General features: G+C 32.0%; 1 protein-coding gene across 1 annotated transcript; it reads left to right on the top strand.

The window, feature by feature from the left end:
- Nucleotides 1–4,230: 4,230 nt before the first annotated feature.
- On the top strand, nucleotides 4,231–18,643 carry LOC139513708 (uncharacterized). The gene is made up of 6 exons (XM_071302456.1): nucleotides 4,231–4,370; nucleotides 5,213–6,081; nucleotides 13,294–13,411; nucleotides 15,484–15,678; nucleotides 16,089–16,125; nucleotides 18,272–18,643. Exons 2-6 carry the CDS (start codon nucleotides 5,978–5,980, stop codon nucleotides 18,571–18,573), a joined length of 756 nt encoding a protein of 251 aa, XP_071158557.1. The 5' UTR covers nucleotides 4,231–4,370; nucleotides 5,213–5,977; the 3' UTR covers nucleotides 18,574–18,643.
- The last annotated feature ends 1,629 nt before the right edge of the window (nucleotides 18,644–20,272 follow it).

Raw genomic sequence — 20,272 nt, 5'->3', positions numbered from 1 at the left:
TAAAACACAAACTTTATTCTAGATATCCTAAGGATCATTCAGTTTAAGTTTTACTGGAATTGGTTCAGTAGTTTCAGTGGAAATGTTTCAAATATTTAACACCGAACAGACGACGACGGACGCCAAGTGATGGCAAATTTCACAGTTCCTTTGAAACGGTGAGCTAAAAAGACTACGTCCGTCCTATTAGAAATAAACTGAAAATAAAAAATTAAAAACTTGTACCATCGAGAGCGCTAACGAGGCCACTTTCCATAAATTTTAATATTTTTAAGGGTCATAACTCTTTAAAAAAATTCCATTGTCCATCATTTTATAACTTAATTTCGAATTTTTTATTTAAAAAAATACTATTTTTGATATAACACAAATAAAAAAATATTTTATTTTTTTTGTCTTAAAACAGTGGTTTTGATAAGAAAATAACACTCTGTAAAGATTAGACCAATGGACAGTTTTAAGCTTGGTACAGTGTATCCAATTTCATTATCTATGGAAAATACATTGCCTTGTATCGTTTCTATTGTGGACTAGTATACTATTGCGAAGAGTCAGATTATGTACACATAATGGCTGTTACTATTTACCTCCAATGTAAATCGACATGTACATCAAAACCTTTATGCAAACACTTATTTGTCACTATGTCAATTTAACTGGGTTAAAATTGAAATTGAAGAAGAACTACAGAACTTTTCTTTCTATTCTAATATATAATAAATTAATCTAACTTATGTAAAAGATTTGAAATACATGCGGAATGTGTCCATTAGATGATGCTCCCGCTTGCATATCATAAAAGTTATAAACGGACATAACTGAAGAACAGTAAAAGTGACACTTACCAATTGTGTACTAACTTTTATGGTGATAAGTATTGTGTAAAAGTTTCATAACATTTTGTTGAGGCAAACTAAAGAAAGAAATACAAAACAAAAAATTCAGCAACTTTTTTCCTCTATAAAGAGGCATTGCATAGAACAGTGAAAGTGACACCACCAAAATTCAAAGTTGATCTGTATATGGTGGTTTTAAGCATTGTGTATAATTTTAATAACATCTGGTAAAGACAAACTAAAGTTAGAGAACATAAACGGAAAATTCAGCAATTTTTCTATCTGTAAAGGGGCATAACTCTTGGACGGTTTAAGTGACACCCCCAAAATTCAAACTAAGTCTGCGTTTTATGGTAATAAGCAATGTGATTAAGTTTCATAACATTTGGTTGAGGCAAACTAAAGATAGAGAACAGAAACCAACTTTGGGACGTACTGGAGGACGGACAAGGGTAAACCGTAATGCCCCCTCCGCCACTGCGGGGGCATAAAAATGTGTAAATATAACAATTGATTAAATTAGGCAAAATTCAATGAATGGTCATTGCACATGGTTGTCATAAAGGTTTGAGAATCAAAACAGTATATAATAGTTAGGACCAGCAAATTGTCCTCAAGGCCACAAGGAAAATATGTTTTGAGAACCATAAAAAAAAATCGATTATTCTGCCGTATACAAATAATAATCAGTTAGGTTTTTAAAAATAATAATAATAGACAAGCTGTCTTTTTCCACCATATACAATAGAAACATTGACAAATTCTTGCACAATTTAATGTAGATCGTTGGTATATTTTTCCTCAGATAGAACATGTAGAATGTGTATGCCCCCACCGTAGCAAAGGGGGCATAAAGTTGTACCCTTGTCCGTAAGTACGTCCGTTCCAGAGTTATACCATTATATAAATGGAAAAAAGTGCTGACTTTTTTGTTTCCGTTCTCTAACTTAAGTTCATGAAGTTTGCCACAACCAAATGTTTTGAAACTTATACACAATGCTTATTTCCATAAAATTCAGAACAGTTAGAATGTTATTGGTTTAACATGTACTGTCAATAAGTTATGCCCCTTATAAATTGGAAAAAATGCTGAATTTTCCGTTTCCGTTCTCTCTTTTTCGTCTGTCTGACATAGTTCATCTTACACTGACCTCATTTTCTTAGAACATTGATATTGTTAAGTTAATATGATACTTGTATTAAAATCTTTACATAACACTTACAGAGTTTCAAAAGTAATTCAATGATAAATAAAACCAACCAGACATTTCAGGGTGAACCTTCTTGCTTAACAGATCTTAGTCTAGGTTTAAAGTTTTTAAAGCATTAATCTGTTTCAAAAACCAACAATGAGTTGCATTAAATTGTTCCTGTAACTTTTTTATAGCCATTTTGAAAGACAAAGTATCCTGAGCTATTTTTTTTAAAATGTTCATTAAGATTTGTTTTTCTAGATAATCATGGTATGCTCATTGTTGAAGGATATACGGTGACCTGTGGTTGTTTATTTCTATGTCTTTGCTCTCTGGTGGAGAGTTAATTGTCTCATTGACAATTACAACACATCGTCTTATTTTTATACATAGACTTACTAATAATTAAGTTTTGGATTCAACATTATTCTTTTTCACTGACAGCATCAGTCTTAGATACTACAACGGGTTATGCGTATTACCAATTTTTTTTTAAACTTCTGAGAAATCTTACATATAAGTTTGAAGGGAGGGGGTACATATGATGCCCTCAACTTTAGAAGTTGTGTTATGCTTAAATTCTTAAAATACTTAGTTCACAAGTAAACTAAATGAGATACCACGTTTTTTTTCAACAAATTTTATAATTTTGAAAAAAAAAAAAAAAATCGAAAAAAGGGGGGTGGACCATACCCAGAGTGATGATTTTTCATTGTGTACAAGTCTATCTTCATTTACTATATATTTTTGTTTAAAATTAACAAATGCGTGTCAGAATTGCACATTTAAATGGAATATTTTAGCTTTTTAAGTTACTAAATGTTTGATTATTCATCTGATTCTTAATCTGAATTTTGGTGAAAATTGACAATTTTTGCCTAAATTTTTTTTTTAAAGAAAAAAAAACGCACGACTTTCTTTTTATTTTATGAATATATAGAATGTGGTCTTTCAAAATTTGTCAATGACATTTCATGGTATTGTTGGTCTTGGGAGATAAACAGATTTAAAATTTAGGAGTTTTTGAAATTTTTCATTTTCGAATTTTAACACATTTTTAAATGGTTGCTATGGAAACAAACTATTTAGTAAATTCACAATTTTAATGTTGTTGTATAGTTTGGAGTTTTGTTTGTCAATACTGTAAATATACATATTGTTTGTATTGATTAACAATATTTCTATGGGACTTTAAATTCCGTTATTTTATATTTTCAAAAAGGGTCTTTTTTCACATATTCAAGCAAAATGTTGAATTGATGGTTACCATGGCAACGGGCATAATACAGGGAAAATAAAGACAGAATTTTACTCATCTACTAAAGTTCTTATGATATAGGGCAAAAAAAATTACTTCTGTGACATGTCATGAATCACCTTCTGCATGATTTTTACAAAAACAGTTAATCAAGTTTATGTTATTTACAACTCCAACAACACGATACAGTTATTTTTTCGAATACATTTTTCCAAACAGCGAAAATGATACACAGTGATTTAACTTGTCCATTTCGTCTCTAAATGGCGAAAACAATTCGGATATTCTGTACAAGGTTTACAACTTTGCCTTAAATTAGTACAATACAAATAATAAAAGTTTAGCTTCATCGAACTGAAGATAATTATGTATCTGCTAAAGAAAATGTCGGCAAATCGTCTTTTAAAGAATATTTTTGAAGTATATATATATAAAAAAAAGGTGATGTGGTATGTTTGCCAATGAGACAACAATCCACCAAGGTTCAAATGGAGTGGATGTAAGGAATTATAGGCATCCGTACGGCGTACAATAGTGAGAAGCACTTATACCGTATAATTAGATATAAAAGACCCCCACATGTCAACACAGTTCAGGAACAAAACTAACCGCTTAATTTGTAACAAACAAGTTACGAAAAAAAACGACAGACACAAACCAACGACAAACCTTGACCTACAGGCCCCTGAATACGGACAGGATATGTTCTTCATGAACCACATATAGTTATTTTCTATTTGTTATGTTTTGTTCTAATTGCTTCTTGAAATAAGTTAGTATATACATATGTATGTTTGTGGTAATCGTAATTAATGAATCGATCTAACATATCATCAACGATTATATTTTGGTACTAGGTATTCCTTAAGATTCATTGTGATATCTGGTGGATACAGAGTTTTGATAAACACAGACTACGGTAACGTGACAGATACTCAATATTACATTGGGCCAATGTCGCAAAATGTCATCGAGTTTCGTTTTGATTATGATGTACCAATTCATTGTTCCAAAAATAAAACCGCAGGTGATACAGCATGCAATGTTGATTCTGCAATGACATTAAACAAAGATATAACTCAGGTTTGTGCTTTTTTAGATACCTGTTGATCGGGCAATGTTTTAAGGCATAATAGGAACGAAAACAATATATATGAAATTAAATTGAACCAAAACACTTGGTGTACATGTATAATTGTAATATTTTACAACTTGTCTGTTTTTCGGCGATTTAAGAATATATTATTATTTATTTGTCTTCGATATAGGGCTTTTTTTATTTCCAAAACTTTGTTATATGCCTTTGTTTAAGTTATTGATTTGCCGAATCGTTATTAATTGCCTCAATTTGGAAATATTCTGGAATGAGTATAACCTGACTTTTCTGGTAATACTAGTATTACGTTACTTTATTGATAGTGATCCCTTATTGACTCTTAGGGTATTTTATATTTAATCTGAAATATTTCTTCACCATTGACTGTTCTGCATATGTATTATTATTTTAATTACTATAAAAATCAAAATACTCCTCTAAACATTTATGTCCTCCTGATATCCTTATTTAAATGTAATACTTAATGTACCGAAAAATTAAATATATTCAATTGTGAAATCATTACTTTTTTTCTCCTTTCGTGGTTTCAAGGCCATTTTTTAATCTCTGTTTATCGGGAACATTTAACAATAAAGATTTGGAGCTAACGTAGTGTATAAGAACGTAGAGACGTTTCATGAATATAAAAGACCAAAACAGATAAGCCAAATTTATATTAGATCAACTTTGTGTCAGAAAGTTGAAATTGCAGTTTACTAATATATCAAAAAAATACTGAAAGATTCCCTTTATCTGCTGCTTTCTATAGCATTTTATAGCAGTGTTATATGTGAAAATAGAATATGAATGTCTTTTGCAATTGTTTCAGGATACAATAACAGGGCGTTGGATTGGATGGATAGACACTCTGTCTGGTGTTCTAAGATATGTTTTTGAAGTGTGGAAAATGGAATTCAGTATCGACGAAAATGGACTTTTAGAACCTAAAATAAATTTTGACTATAATCCAGAGCCAGTGTATATAACTGAAATAAAGGCAGATAACATGTCAGTTCCAATGTACGAGCCTCATGGTCCCGGTGTATATTCTGTCATTCTCGAAATCAATGACAGGGCTAATAATTCTGAATACGTGAGACGTATAGCTATATATGACAACACTTCGCAGATAGATACAAGTTCAACAAACCAGTTATTTGTGTCATCAGCTCTTAGTGCTACAGACTACAAATGGCAGATATTATATTCCAAAGATAATATAACACAGATAAAGGTAGACTGGACAGGCCATTTTTTCAATAAAATACATGAGGAGGGACATTTCCTTGCTAAAGTTCTTAAGTATGAAGCCAGATTAAGCGATCCAGAAAACCCACATCGCCATGAGTACAAAAGACTTCTTGATGAATTCGATGACAACGAGGGGGCTAGAACCACGTCTGCAATACCGAACGTCCATGCCATTGTCAAATTTGAGATAATTCACGAAAACATAACAAGAGAAAAATCTGAACCTTCGGAATCAAACTGGAGAGTTGTAAGTCCTCTGTAAGAACATGATACGATTGATATAGCACCTCATACATTAGATGATGGACATGCCGTGCAAGTCTGGGTGAAAGCCTTTGATGTCATGAACCATACAAAGGTAGACACTACTGTTGTACGCTTTGATCAAACACCACCGGATCTCTATCAGCCTGATATCACTTTTAACATACATGGGTTAACTTCAAGGTAAAGTACCTTATTGTTGGTAGTACATTTGTATCAAATAACGCGCGTCTGGCGTGTTAAATTATAATCCTGATACCTTTGAAAACTATTCACACCACTGCTGGTGGAAGTTTCATCTCTGAGGGTATCACCATCCCAGTAGTTAACACTTCGGCGTTGACATGAATATCAATTATATGGTCATTTTTATAAATTTCCTGTTACAACTATTGAATTTTCAGAAAAAACTAAGGATTTTCTTATCCCAGGAATGGATTACCTTAGCCTGATTTGACACAACTTTTTTTGAAATTTTGGGTCCTCAATGCTCTTCAACTTTGAACTTGTTTGGTTTTATAACTATTTAGATCTGAGCGTCACTGATGAGTCTTATGTATACGAAACGCGCGTTTAGCGTATTAAATTATAATCCTGGTACCTTTGAAAACTATTTACACCACTGGGTCGATACCACTGCTGATGGAAGTTTCGTCCCCGAGGGTATCACCAGCCCAGTAGTTAACACTTCGGTGTTGACATGCATATCAATTATATGGTAATTTTTATCAATTTCCTGTTACAAAACATTGAATGTTTCGAAAAACTAAGGATTTTCTTATCCCAAGAATGGATTACCTTAGCCTTATTTGGCACAACCTTTTTGGAATTTTGGGTCCTCAATGCTCTTCAACTTTGAACTTGTTTGGTTTTATAACTATTTAGATCTGAGCGTTTATGTCCATTCAGTTCTTTGGGAACTCCTTTTGTGCTACGTTGTGCTCCGTTTTGTACACATAATTTCCTTGTATCAAGTTGACATGCAACATATTTCATAACCAAAAATATCAATCCTTCTATTGTTTGAAGAAATTCTATCTTTTGTTTTGGATATTTTGAAGCATTGTTTATTTAGCGTATAATAAATTTTGAATTTATCTGAAACAGAACAAGAAATTTATGTTAGGTACGAATGTCATAAATAAAATAATAGTTATTGATACTTAAATGTGTCAAAAATATAGGACTGCTCAATTTTATTATATACGTGTCATTATATATGATTGTGTTGAAGTTAAGAAAATCAGAATGATGATACAAGAGCATTAAGTACAATATACAGCCCATAACAGAGAAGTGATCGAATTGATGTTTCTTTACCGTCAATATTAGCTACGTTATCGACGAACTTTATTGAGTAGTGACCGAACTATTGGTACTTTAACGTTAAAAAGATTGACAATGCTGACAAACTTTCATGTGTCGTCTCGATAATCAAGTTTAATACCGATAATATTGAAAATAATTCTAATAATATGAAGCAAAATAACAAATATTTGTCATTTCTAACTGAATATCCATTTATACATGGATGGTAAGACTGCACGCAATTGTATATCAAAAAAGTAAATACACCAAATACACCTAAAAAAAAACTTACCCCGTAGGAAAACCTTTTCAATAATCTTGATTTGAGCGTCACTGATGAGTCTTAAATAAAAGAAACGCGAGTCTTGCATACTAAATTTAGGTCTTGTACTTTTATGACTTATATTTAGCATTGCAAACTGACATCAGATTTTCATTGGCATTGGAAAGAATAGGAACGAGAACGAAAATTGGGATTGGCTGGGGGAAGATGAGGGGGAGACCAAACTTTACATTCGTATAATCAAAGCTATATCGTTAGAACGAAACATTTTCATTGCTAAAAAACAGGTGTCAGGGGATCGCACTCCCATGTCTTTGATCTAGGAAGTTTTGGCTACAAACAAAAACATGTATTTCATTAAGTGCAGTCCTCTCAATAATAGTATACAGTTTGGTATTTTCATGCACAGAAATTTTGAAGATATGAATACTTCTTAAATGTTTGGAATAATTCATTGCATTGTATATCGAGTACTATTAATTCATTTTAGACGCTGTATTTCTAAAGAAAAATGTACTCTATAGCTGACAAAGAAGTGTGAACATTTTGCATTCATACTTCCACGGCCCACCGTGCTTGTGTAAATGAAACAACTAAATAAATAGGAACCAAATTTGATAGAATCTTGATCGTTTCCAGTGAGTTCTTGAAAATGTTTGGTCGCCACGCTGAAATAAAATTTTGCAAAAGTCCTTTTTAGCTCACCTGGCCCGAAGGGCCAAGTGAGCTTTTCCCATCACTTTGCGTCCGTCGTCCGTCGTCGTCCTGCGTCCGTCGTCGTTAACTTTTACAAAAATCTTCTCCTCTGAAACTACTAGGCCAAATTTAATCAAACTTGGCCACAATCATCATTGGGGTATCTAGTTTTAAAAATGTGTCCGGTGACCCCGCCAACCAACCAAGATGGCCGCCATGACTAAAAATAGAACATAGGGGTAAAATGCAGTTTTTGGCTTATAACTCAAAAACCAAAGCATTTAGAGCAAATCTGACATGGGGTAAAATTGTTTATCAGGTCAAGATCTATCTGCCCAGAAATTTTCAAATGAATCGGACAACCCGTTGATGGGTTGCTGCCCCTGAATTGGTAATTTTATGGAAATTTTGCTGTTTTTGGTTATTATCTTGAATATTATTATAGATAGAGATAAACTGTAAACAGCAATAATGTTCAGCAAAGTAAGATTTACAAATAAGTCAACATGACCAAAATGGTCAGTTGACCCCTTAAGGAGTTATTGCCCTTTATAGTCAATTTTTAACCATTTTTCCTAAATCTTAGTAATTTTTTACAAAAATCTTCTCCTCTGAAACTACTGGGCTAAATTAATCCAAACTTGGCCATAATCATCTTTGGAGTATGTAGTTTAAAAAATGTGTCCGGTGACCCGGCCATCCAACCAAGATGGCCGCCACGGCTAAATATAGAACATAGGGGTAAAATGCAGTTTTTGGCTTATAACTCAAAAATCAAAGCATTTAGAGCAAATCTGATGGAGTGAAATTGTTAATCCTGTCAAGATCTATCTGCCCTGAAATTTTCAGATGGATCCGACAACCGGTTGTTGGGTTGCTGCCCCATAATTGGTAATTTTAAGGAAATTTTGACGTTTTTTGTTATTATCTTGAATATTATTATAGATAGAGATAAACTGTAAACTGCAATAATGTACAGCAAAGTAAGACCTAAAAATAAGTCACCTAAGGAGTTATTGTCCTTTATAGTCAATTTTTAACAATTTCATTGTAAATTTTTACTAACATTTTCCACTGAAACTACTGGGCCAAGATCATTATAGATAGAGATAATTGTAAGCAGCAAGAATGTTCAGTAAAGTAAGATGTACAAACACATCACCATCACCAAAACACAATTTTGTCATGAATCCATCTGCTTCCTTTGTTTAATATTCACATATACCAAGGTGAGCGACACAGGCTCTTTAGAGCCTCTAGTTTAAGCTACTTGCCAAATCTCGACATATCTGCTGAAATTACCCTTGATTAGTCTCCTTCAAACGTTGAATCCGGCGACTTCGATCCTCAACCAAGACGATTGCCATTAGGCAGCTTAGTTTAACATCTGACCTTCTTTTCTGATTATAGGCACTATCCAAGGCCAAATATGTTGTCAAAAATTCTTACTTTTGAAATCCAGAATGTACACGTATGTTTTTCTTAAAACCTGAGTTAATTCCGACTTTGTATAATTATTACCAGAGACCCTTTATCAAGAAATAAAGCTGGGATGATCTTTTTGTTGGTAAAGTGGAATTTTAATGTCCCGGATTTTCAGGTCTCGAAATTAAAGACGTGAAAAAGCCCGCCGGAACTTTGGTTTTTAAATCTTTTTTTTTCATGTAGAACGGTGGGAATTATTCAGCTTGAAGCAAGAAAACTCTTCGATCAAACGAAGGAATCTCTGGTGTTAATGTACCAATTTTTGTCGAAATACATATACATTTCTGCTTAACCGCGTTAATTGTACAACTTAGTGCTAACACACATCTGCTAAGGCACGAAACATTTGATTTTCAGGAGGGGAAAAGGGGGGTATATAGTTATATATCTCAGAATATTTTAATAGCCGCTTCGCTGGTCAGATTTTTATGCCCCCGCCTTTAGGCGACATGGCATTAAGATTTACCTTTGTCTGTACGTCTTTACGTCCGGTCTATAAAAATTTTGTCAAATATATATCGGCTTGTGTATGTCGGATTGGTTTGATATTTGGTCTGAAGCTTTATCAAGGTGAATTGTACCGTGTCTCCCCTTTTCAGGTCTGTCATTCGTCTACTTCCTGTTTGGCGGGGGCATCTGTGTCTCATAGACACATTTTCTCTGTTTTCTATTACAGTTTATACAGGAAAATTTTGTTGAAATTTTTTTTTTCATATGACAAAATATTGAGGCAGCAGATTTTTTAAGTTAAAATCAGGGTTACAATATTGTTTTCTAAAAACTACCAGGGTCCCTTCATCCATGAAAATTAAATGGTCCGTGGCGACTTCAAAGATTGACCAGATTCTATTCTTAACTGTCGGATAATATACTAGGATTACATAGAAAATGTCCTGTATGGGACGATTCTGTACTCATACTTCACGCATATTGAGTACAAGTGTTCTCGTAGTGAACGCACCCGACTACGCGTGCAGTAAAAAGTGTACTCTTACGTCGGATACCGGGCAGTTTCTTTGTTATATCTGTACTTTATCAAATACAAGTACATGTTAATATTTACTTAATATTAAATAGGTAAAAATTATTGATGAAAAACTGTTCAGGGTTTCTTTCTTGTGTATGATTATATATTTTTTCACATGCCTGAACTTATTGACGATAATGTAAGGTGCTCTATTAGAAAAAAATCGATTTCTAGTTCGGGTTTAAAAAAGAAATTTCGCCTTTTCTTGAGCCTGTTTTGTACATTTAGTTTAACAGATATGATCCAATGGAAATTTTCACATGGAACCTTCGGTAAATAGGAAAATGAAAAGATATGGGGTAATTTACAGAGAGACCACACTCCATCTATGAGAAAAACGGAGGGAATTTTAAAATCTAGAGGTCTCCTGGACAAGGCTTTCAACAAGGGTGGAATCTCACTCCTTCTGAAAAGCTCTAAATCGCCCCAACGTGTACATACGTTTGGTCATCAAGAGATTCTGGTTTCTCTTCGTGTGTGTCATAAAAATTCAATTCGGATTTGAATTTAATTTACCAAAACATTTCCGTACATTAAATCTTAGGACGGTCAGAACATTTTAGGGACGCAACAGATCGAAGTACAATTTTAAGTAGAAAATAGATGTGCAATAATTCAGCTTCCTGTACATGTTCATGAAGTTCTAAATTTTGAATGTTGATTTCTTTAAAAAAAAAAACACCATTTTTTTTACAATAAAAAATCTCAAAATGTCCGTTAACAATGAAAAAGTTTGACCATGAACAATCATATCTAAGAAAAGAAGTCGTTTAAATTGATAATAAGAAAGTTTCAGTATATCATGTCAAATTTCTTTAATTTGAGAGTTTTCCTTTAGTTACAAATGTAGCTCCATGTCTGATGGTGAAATAAAAATGAAGGTCTCAGAAAGTGGTGAATTAGTTTCCATAAATGACAGATGAATCGGGCCAAGCTTAGTAACTTACAGTAAACAGACTACTGTAACATTGACGCATTCGTCGAACTGTTTAAAAGATTTGTGTGTTATGACCAAAAATTTATATACAACTTCATTTATAAATTAATCTGAATTTCATAGCGCGTCGTCACAATAATGAAAGTTATATAAAAAATCTATAACAGCAGATCTATATTTCTATATAGAAAGTATTCGTGTACAAAAGGGTATTTATTATAAAATGGTCCTAACTATAGAATAGATAGTTTACCACAGAAATCTTAAACGGAAGTTTCGACAATTTTAAACAGAAGAGATTTGAAAATAAATTTATCTTTAAATAAACACTGAAATAATTTTAATACCTCGAAGGTGTAAAGAATAAACCAACAATCTCAATCTTTAAAAGTGTCTTCATTGCACTAACCGACGAGTTCATGTTTATAGTAGAAACAGTGGATGTGACTCCAATAAATTCATTATCATTGTAGTCATGAATATTTATCGCTTATATTAAATTGATAAAGATTTTATCGAGGTCGAACCAACTGTTTCTACAGCTAAGATCAGTTAACATGTAACATGATCTCGTCGATTCGCACGACGAAGCCATTGTTTATGACAGAACACACATTTTCTAGATTATGTATTTTTGTTTCCGTCAGTTCGAAAGTATTTGATCATTTCAACTCCTTTGTATTTCATAAAAGAGGGACGAAAGATACCAAAGGGACAGTCAAACTCATAAATCTAAAACAAACTGACAACGCCATGGCTAAAAATGAAAAAGACAAACAGAAAAACAGAAAAACAAGAGTACACATGACACAACATAGAAAACTAAAGAATAAACAACACGAACCCCACCAAAAACTAGGGGTGATCTCAGGTGCTCCGGAAGGGTAAGCAGATCCTGCTCCACATGTGGCACCCGTCGTGTTGCTTATGTGATTACAAATCCGGTAAATAGTCTAATTCGGTAGGTCACATTCATGAAAGGGAAGGGGATTGTAGTTACGACGTAAGGAACATATCCGATATCATTTGTGAAACGGTTATTCCTTAACGGTCAACCAACATAATATGTGTCATGAACATGTAGACATATGTTCGATTGAATAATGATTTCCTCGTAACAAATGATAGAAATTTCGGAGATCCCGTATTTGATGTTTACCGTTAAAATGAAAATGCCAATGACAGAGGTTGATTATAAAAAATGTTTTAATGTGTTAAAAAAAACTTCGACTTAAACAATGAAAACTTACACGTTGGACATGAAATATTTTGTCCATGAAGAAAATTAAATTATGTCACTTCTGAAATAAGTTTGTCGATAACGTAACTTATTCTGACGGTAAAGAAACGCGAATTCGATCACTACTCTGTTACGGGCTGTACAGTAACTGTAAACTAGGAATTTTTGCTACAAATCAGAAATATCAGAATAACCAATAATAACGCTCCTGTACAGACAGTATATGTGGAGATTGACAAGGAAGAATTCAGTTAAATCGACTAAACGTATTTTGTACAGTCTTTATGTGTGCATTTATTTCTATTTTAAAGACAACTTTTCTATCCAACATTCTTCAAACTCACCTTTCGATGCAAAAAATTGCTTTTCATTTTTTTAGTCTTAGACCATTATGGTTAGCAATATTGTTCTCTTTAAAGGATTGATATCATATCAAAGGATAACCACAGTGGAATCAAATCATTGTCAATGAAGTTTGTTCTCAACAGTACTGGCGAAGTAAAGACACCAATAGAGAAAGTACTTGTCCGATTACAGGTAATGTTCTTTTGACGTGGCTCGGTACTTATACATCACGTCAATATGTTTGTATTATCTTCAATTTTTGCTGGTGTGTTTTGTATATGTGACTTTTTGTGTTTCTTCGGTTCTTGTAACGTGACTCTGTACTTAAATAAACCGTCATTATGTTCTTGTTCTATTATATTTCATCATGTTATTGTTTTATTATAAATTTGAAAATACTTTGAACGATCTCGACAAACGTCAAAATTATTTACTTGCGTAGTGGTATTAACCATATGTGGATTCTTAAAGATTCTAAAGAATTCCTGGACAATTTTAAATCTCGGTCTATTTCTGAAATTAATCATTACATAATTTTTGCTTGTTTAACCCTGTATTCCACCATTCTCAATGTGATATAATGGTTTTATAAACATTGAAAGAATAAATTTCTTACTATGTGACATTTACCTTTTTAAAACGTCAGACACGCGAAGCAATGAATGTGTATTTTTAATTTGATAGATGTTTTGTGTGGTTTTTTTTAATTTTTTAAATGATTATTTTTTTGAGATAGTAACAGTGATTACTGCTATATTTTGACTATTTTATTTATTATGTCTGTTTTTTTCACGCACCGTTTTAAATATAAAGAAGCTTGATGCGACTGTCATACAAGTGAAAGGTTTAGCGCTAAAAAACCAGGTTCAATCCACCATTTTCTACATTTCAAAATGCCTGTACCAAGTCAGGCATGTGACAGTTGCTGTCCATTCGTTTGATGTGTTTTGTTATGTGATTTTACCATGTGATTTGGGACTTTCCGATTGCATTTCCTCGGAGTTCAGTATTTTTGTGATTTTTCTTTTTAATATACCAAGTAGATATAATGCCAAATACAGATATTTCGTTTTTCTTTATACAAATAAAATAACTGTTAAAATTGTTTGCATACATTATCATATCAGCAGTATGTTAATTCACAAATAATACATGATGGTCATGAGATATAGATTCAAAGCATTGACGTTGTTGATTATCTAAGTGCATATGTTACAGTTAAAGGAGAGGTAATGACGTTGCCAACGCAAAATGTTATTTTCGCGACGTCAAACTGTGACATATTAGGAAAAGATGCATTTTTCGACTGATTTTTATTATTCAAACTGATTCAACTTTTAAACGATTTCATAGACTCCTCCTTTTAAAATGACATTCGGTTTGATGACGTATGAAGATTATTTGTACCAAAATTCATGAAAAAGTCAATGATGCAATGTTTTTCAATACGATAAATATACAGCAAAAAATGACGTTTTTTCTACATTCATGAACATTTGATAAATTTTAGTTATTTCTAAACAAAATATTTTATAGATTTATAGGATACTTATTTAGAAGAGAACTTATAAATAATTTAACAAAAAAAGTCATGCATTTCTGTTAGGAGGAAAACTTCGTAAAAAATTCGAACTTTGTGCAAATATCTGAAATTTCGACCTAATTTTACCCAAAAAGTAGCACATGAAGGTATATTTTTTTTATTACATACTTGATTTAAGCAGGTATTAAGACCTATCTATCTTGAAGGTAAGAAAATCTCACCGTCAGATATAATCTGTTGGATATGCCCTTAATTAAATGTTATAATGTTCTTTTATTAATACAAATAATAACCATTATTTTGGTTATATCCCTTCGAAGTGGCTCGACATTAATACATCTCGTCATTGTTGTATTGTGCTATGGTCAATTTTTACATTCTGGTCTTTCGTTTTTGCTAATGTGCTTTGACTATACACCATTTTGTTTTTCTTTGTTGAAATATTTGTTTGTTTTTTTTTATTTTTACCTATAATGTCTGTTTGCTTGTATACACGTTGTTGTTAATATAAAGGTATTTTATGTGGCCAACTAGTTGGAAAATATTGACCGGTCAAATACTTCAACGCTTACAATTTGAAAAAAATAGTCAAAATATTGTGTACTTATTTTATATAGAAAATGATAACCTAGGTATACTATTATTAACTTATATATAGTTTAACAAATGTGCACTTTTTATAATTATGTGATTAATGACCGCTATATTTTTATTCCGGCAGACACAGGTTGAATGTCAGGAGAATATCGAACATGATTGTTACTGTATACTGGAGGACTGTTTTAACAAGAAGTTTGAAATAGACTTTGACAACTGTAAATTAACTGTTCCTGTAGACACTATTGATTTTGAAACACTCTCTCTACATATTACCACTGTAAATCGTGCCATGCTTACTACTTCTGTTGTTACAGAGGTTAGTGAAAATATGAACACTTTTCGAGGTTGACATTTTCAAAAAGCGGAAGATTTCAAATGTTAACGAGAAGGACGGAAGTAGGGTCTGAAAAGTGGTAGATTTTTACTCCCGCCTGAAGAATAACATATATAATATTCATTAAAAAATGCTAGCCTGGAAAAAGATATCTATTAACAAATCAATGATTCATAATAGGGCCAGATAATATAATATTATATCAAAATCATCTCTATAAATTTTGAATGAAACAAACCAAACTTTATATCAGTTTTTCAATTTCCATTCTGAAAAACTATATATATTGTCTCCAAATAAAGTTTATACTGTAAACTTCTTGTACAAATGTAAAGTTGAACTGCTTTTATTGTATTTATTTTCGTTTAATTTTAACGACACTTTGTTTTCAGATGGGAAGTGTGACTCAATTTACTGGGATACAACAATGTAAGTACCAAAACCAGAAAAGATATTTTAAAAAGAATGACACATAAATGGAAAATAAAGTCAAAGACAACTAAACTATATAAACCAATTCATCGGTTGTGAGATGTCTGGTGCATACCAAATATATGTTTTACAAGTTATCGAACTTATATTGCTCAATATAAGACGTTATCCGTTGACTTAAATAACAGTCCTTTTTGAGGTAAATTTTCCTTTCGTAGCGATCGTAGTGAGCAGAATATAAAGATTGGATAATTTGGTTAAGGATAAGATAAGGTTTCAAATTTAGTAAACAGTAATGTGTCTGTGTTCATTAAGAAAGTAGATATGTATGTATCAATCAAAAGCTGCAGGATTCACATACAATTTGCCAGGATCGAAACTATGTACTTCGATCAGGTAACCGTCCCCTGCTATGCATTAATAGTCCACTAAGTAAGACATAAATGATAACTTTACAAATCAGACGACTATTGTTGTATTTAAAGATCTGAGACACCATTTCGGTCCTAGATGGTTAATGCCATACCGGGTCACTAATAGAGTCTATTTTATATATTTTTGTGTGAAATTGTATGTGTCTAAAGCGTGTTCTGTAAAAATTCCTATAAAATAATCAATACAAAGAACAATAGATAGTTTGCATAACAAATATCATTTAGCTGTGTGTAATGTAAAATGGCCAAAGACCACAATTAATTCTTTATAACTTTTTGACTCATTAAAAAAATTGCACTGAATCTTTTTGTCAATTTTTTTGTGTGTGTTATGTTTAGTACTAGTCCAAAACTATAGCCAAAATTCAGAAAGATTGCTTACCAACATCTTACAAATTTAGCCAATACAAATCCATACCCCTATGGATAAGTCCAGAGATGTTCCGAAAACTGTAAATATCACCTTTTTGCACTTGGCCTAATCACTCTTTCCATATTAAAATCAGTTAAAATACATTCAACAAAAAATTCTTTCACCTCTCTTCTTTCATTTCGACCCCCTAAAAACTAAGAAATGATTGAAAAAGGCAAAAAAAAAAAGAAAAATACACTTTAATTATAGGGAACTGTATTCGTGAACAACGAAAAGGGGTCATTAATTGTGGTCTTGGGCCAAATGGCGTTTTAAATAGATGTCTTTTTACTCTCATTTCTAATAATGATGCCTTCTTAAAAGTTATCCTGTATACATGTGTGCTGGTAGTGTAGTTTACTTTGGGGTGAGTGGTGCATCACTTAAAAATAAAAACGAAAATGCGACAAGACTGGAAAATATTCGAACGAGGTGAAATAAACCGAAAGTGATAGGGGACTGGACAAACTAGGAAAACATTTTTATTTTCAGAGAGACCTTCGGACTAACGTTTTGATTGATTGATAACAGTATCAGGATTTGAATATTTCTGTAATATTCGCTATAGTTTGACTTATATTTAAGTGTTTTTTTCATGCATACTCTCTCTTGTTAATTTTAACTCTATGCTCCTACTAAGTCGTCGCTCTTTTTTTCACGCGTGTGCACGAGTATGGTAAAGTTAATTTAAAGTTAAAAAAAGAAGTACCATAAAATGCATTGAGATTGCACTTTATTGATAGGACTTCTTTTCGCTTTAGTGTTTCGTCGACGGGTGCATGACCTGCTTAACTTTCGATTTATCCTGGTGTTTGATGGGGCTTTATTTTCTATGTTGTGTTTGTCGTTTAATCGTTTTTCTTATTTGCCATGATATAGTTAGTTTGTTTCCAACTTATCAGGTTTAATATCCCTTTGGTATCTTATATCTATTATTTTTTTTAGTTCACAATCTTCTCAGCTCTACCCAATTTACAATATCATGGGCTTTGACAGCAAAAGGTTTCTACATATATCCAAAAATGAAAAAAAAAAATTAATAATATATAAAAAAGAAAAAATGTTATACCGTATGCCAGGTTATAAGAAAAATAAGTTTAACCATTTATTACATCCAGCATTTGTTAATGCATTATTTGAACTAAATCACGTAAAACAATCATCACGATAATACCCAAACTATGCTGTTCCGTAAAGTCCCCTAAGTAGGGATTAAAGTTTAGGTGATTTTCAAACATTTAAAAAATCAGCAACAAATAAAATCACCCAAATTATCTACTAATTTACTTTAATTTAGATTCAAGTCCATTTAATATTTCCATTGTGAAGACGACTGACAGGACTATAACAATACAATGGAAGCTATTACCCACCTGCTACGATAGAGTTCAAAATGTTGTTGTGGTCAAATCAGATAATACAACCAAGGAGTTCAAAGTTGACAAGGATGACACAGAGTTTACTATACCAGATCTTCAACCATCATCTAGTTATGACATCAAAATGTATTCCGATTATGGCAACGGGTCTTCCTATACACCAAGCTTAGCAACACCACTAGCCTCAGTTGCTAATACAGCTGATGCACGTGTTGTATAATTACTATGTTTTATTATTGTACGCATATTTCATTATAGTTACTATGGTATATTGGTATTTCTATGTTTTATTATTAGGTCTTTCCACTTTTCTGTGGAAAGACCTATTGTTTTTCTTCTGATTATTTTTTTTTTTTTTTTTTTTTTCTTCCGCCTAATTTTGTTCTTGCGATAAACATTTGTTTCGCAATATGTCGCTTAGATATTTGGTATATGATATCGAACAGTTTATGCGCTTTTGAAATTTACCCTGCGTAAACGAATACTTTTATTTGTAGGAGTTATCTCCCCAAACACTGTTTTCCTTGTTAGCGCATCTCCTTCGCAACCGTAAAAGATTATGACAAATTTATTTTACAAAATTGCTCGTTATATCCTTCGCATGATTTGTCCTATTTTGACCGAAGCGATATGACCGCTCCATATGAGAGTTATTTCCCCTTTTGCATCTGATATAAGTGATATGAATTTCTATCTTATAAATCATAAGTGATAGAGACCTAGGATTTTTTGATTTGAGGTCCTTGGTCCCAAAAAATGAAAATTAGGTCAAGGTCAAAGGTCAAGGTCATATTCTAATATTTGAATTTGGCTTATTTTCACTTATATCCAAAGACTGTATAAGATATCAACAAATTATTTTTACTAAATTGTTAGTTGCGACATGTCGTAAGATGTAAATTTTGATTGCAAGCGTACGTTGAATGTAAAAGGGAGTTTTCTCCCCTCTTGTATTTAAAAATACGCGTTTGGTGATATAACTCATTAACTAAATATAATAAAGACCTATGGTCTTTTGATTTGAGGTCCTTGGTTTATGACCTTGAAATTGATCTCAAGGTCATAGCTTAATTTGACGTTCTAGATTTTGACCTTTGCTTTTATTCTATATGTATACATGATAAAGATATACAACTTTTAGAAAAAGGTATCAAACCATTTAACCTTGTAAAAAACAACCGGAAGTGACCTTTTGTAAACCGGAAATAGCTAATTTTTTGTACTTTATTAATATAAAAGTATATAGAACCAGATATTTTTGGAATCAGTGTCAAGTAAATATTCAAATATAATCGGAAGTAACATTTTTCAAACCGGAAGTAACAAATTATCTCCCTTATTTAAAAAAAAATGTATGGAAACAATATATTTTTGGAATCAGCTTACCAGGAGCTATCATTTGACGATTGAAATGACATTTTAAACTTAGTTTCACAACTTTTCATATCAAAATACATTGTTTTGATGGAAAGACCTTCAATTGTTCTCTGAACAATTGGTTTTTAATTATACATATATTTCTTTATTATTACTGTGGTATATTGGTATTTTTATGTTTTATTATAACTATCATGCTTTATTATTATTACTATGTTTTCTTGTTATAAATTTATTTCATGTCTAAGAATAATCAGTAGAAAAGTAAATTTAAAATCAACTGCAGGCTAATTCAGCGTCATTATAGTAAAATAATAAAGTTGGGTGTTATATTTTCACCAAGAATGGATACGCTGTGCAATCATGAAAGCAAACACAATCTCTTTAATATTTTTCATAGTGAATGTGGCTGCGATGAAAAGGTTTCTTCTGTTTTGAGAAAAAAACTGCTAACCTTATTTTTTTCTATTAAAGAAAAATAACAAATCCAATGAAATTATTGTTTTCATTGATACTCTGTTCTGATATGTCGCATGACCGTC

Source organism: Mytilus edulis, chromosome 2 (assembly GCF_963676685.1).
Source record: "Mytilus edulis chromosome 2, xbMytEdul2.2, whole genome shotgun sequence".
Classification (NCBI taxonomy): Eukaryota; Metazoa; Mollusca; class Bivalvia; order Mytilida; family Mytilidae; genus Mytilus; species Mytilus edulis.
This window is presented reverse-complemented; position numbering and strand designations above follow the sequence as displayed.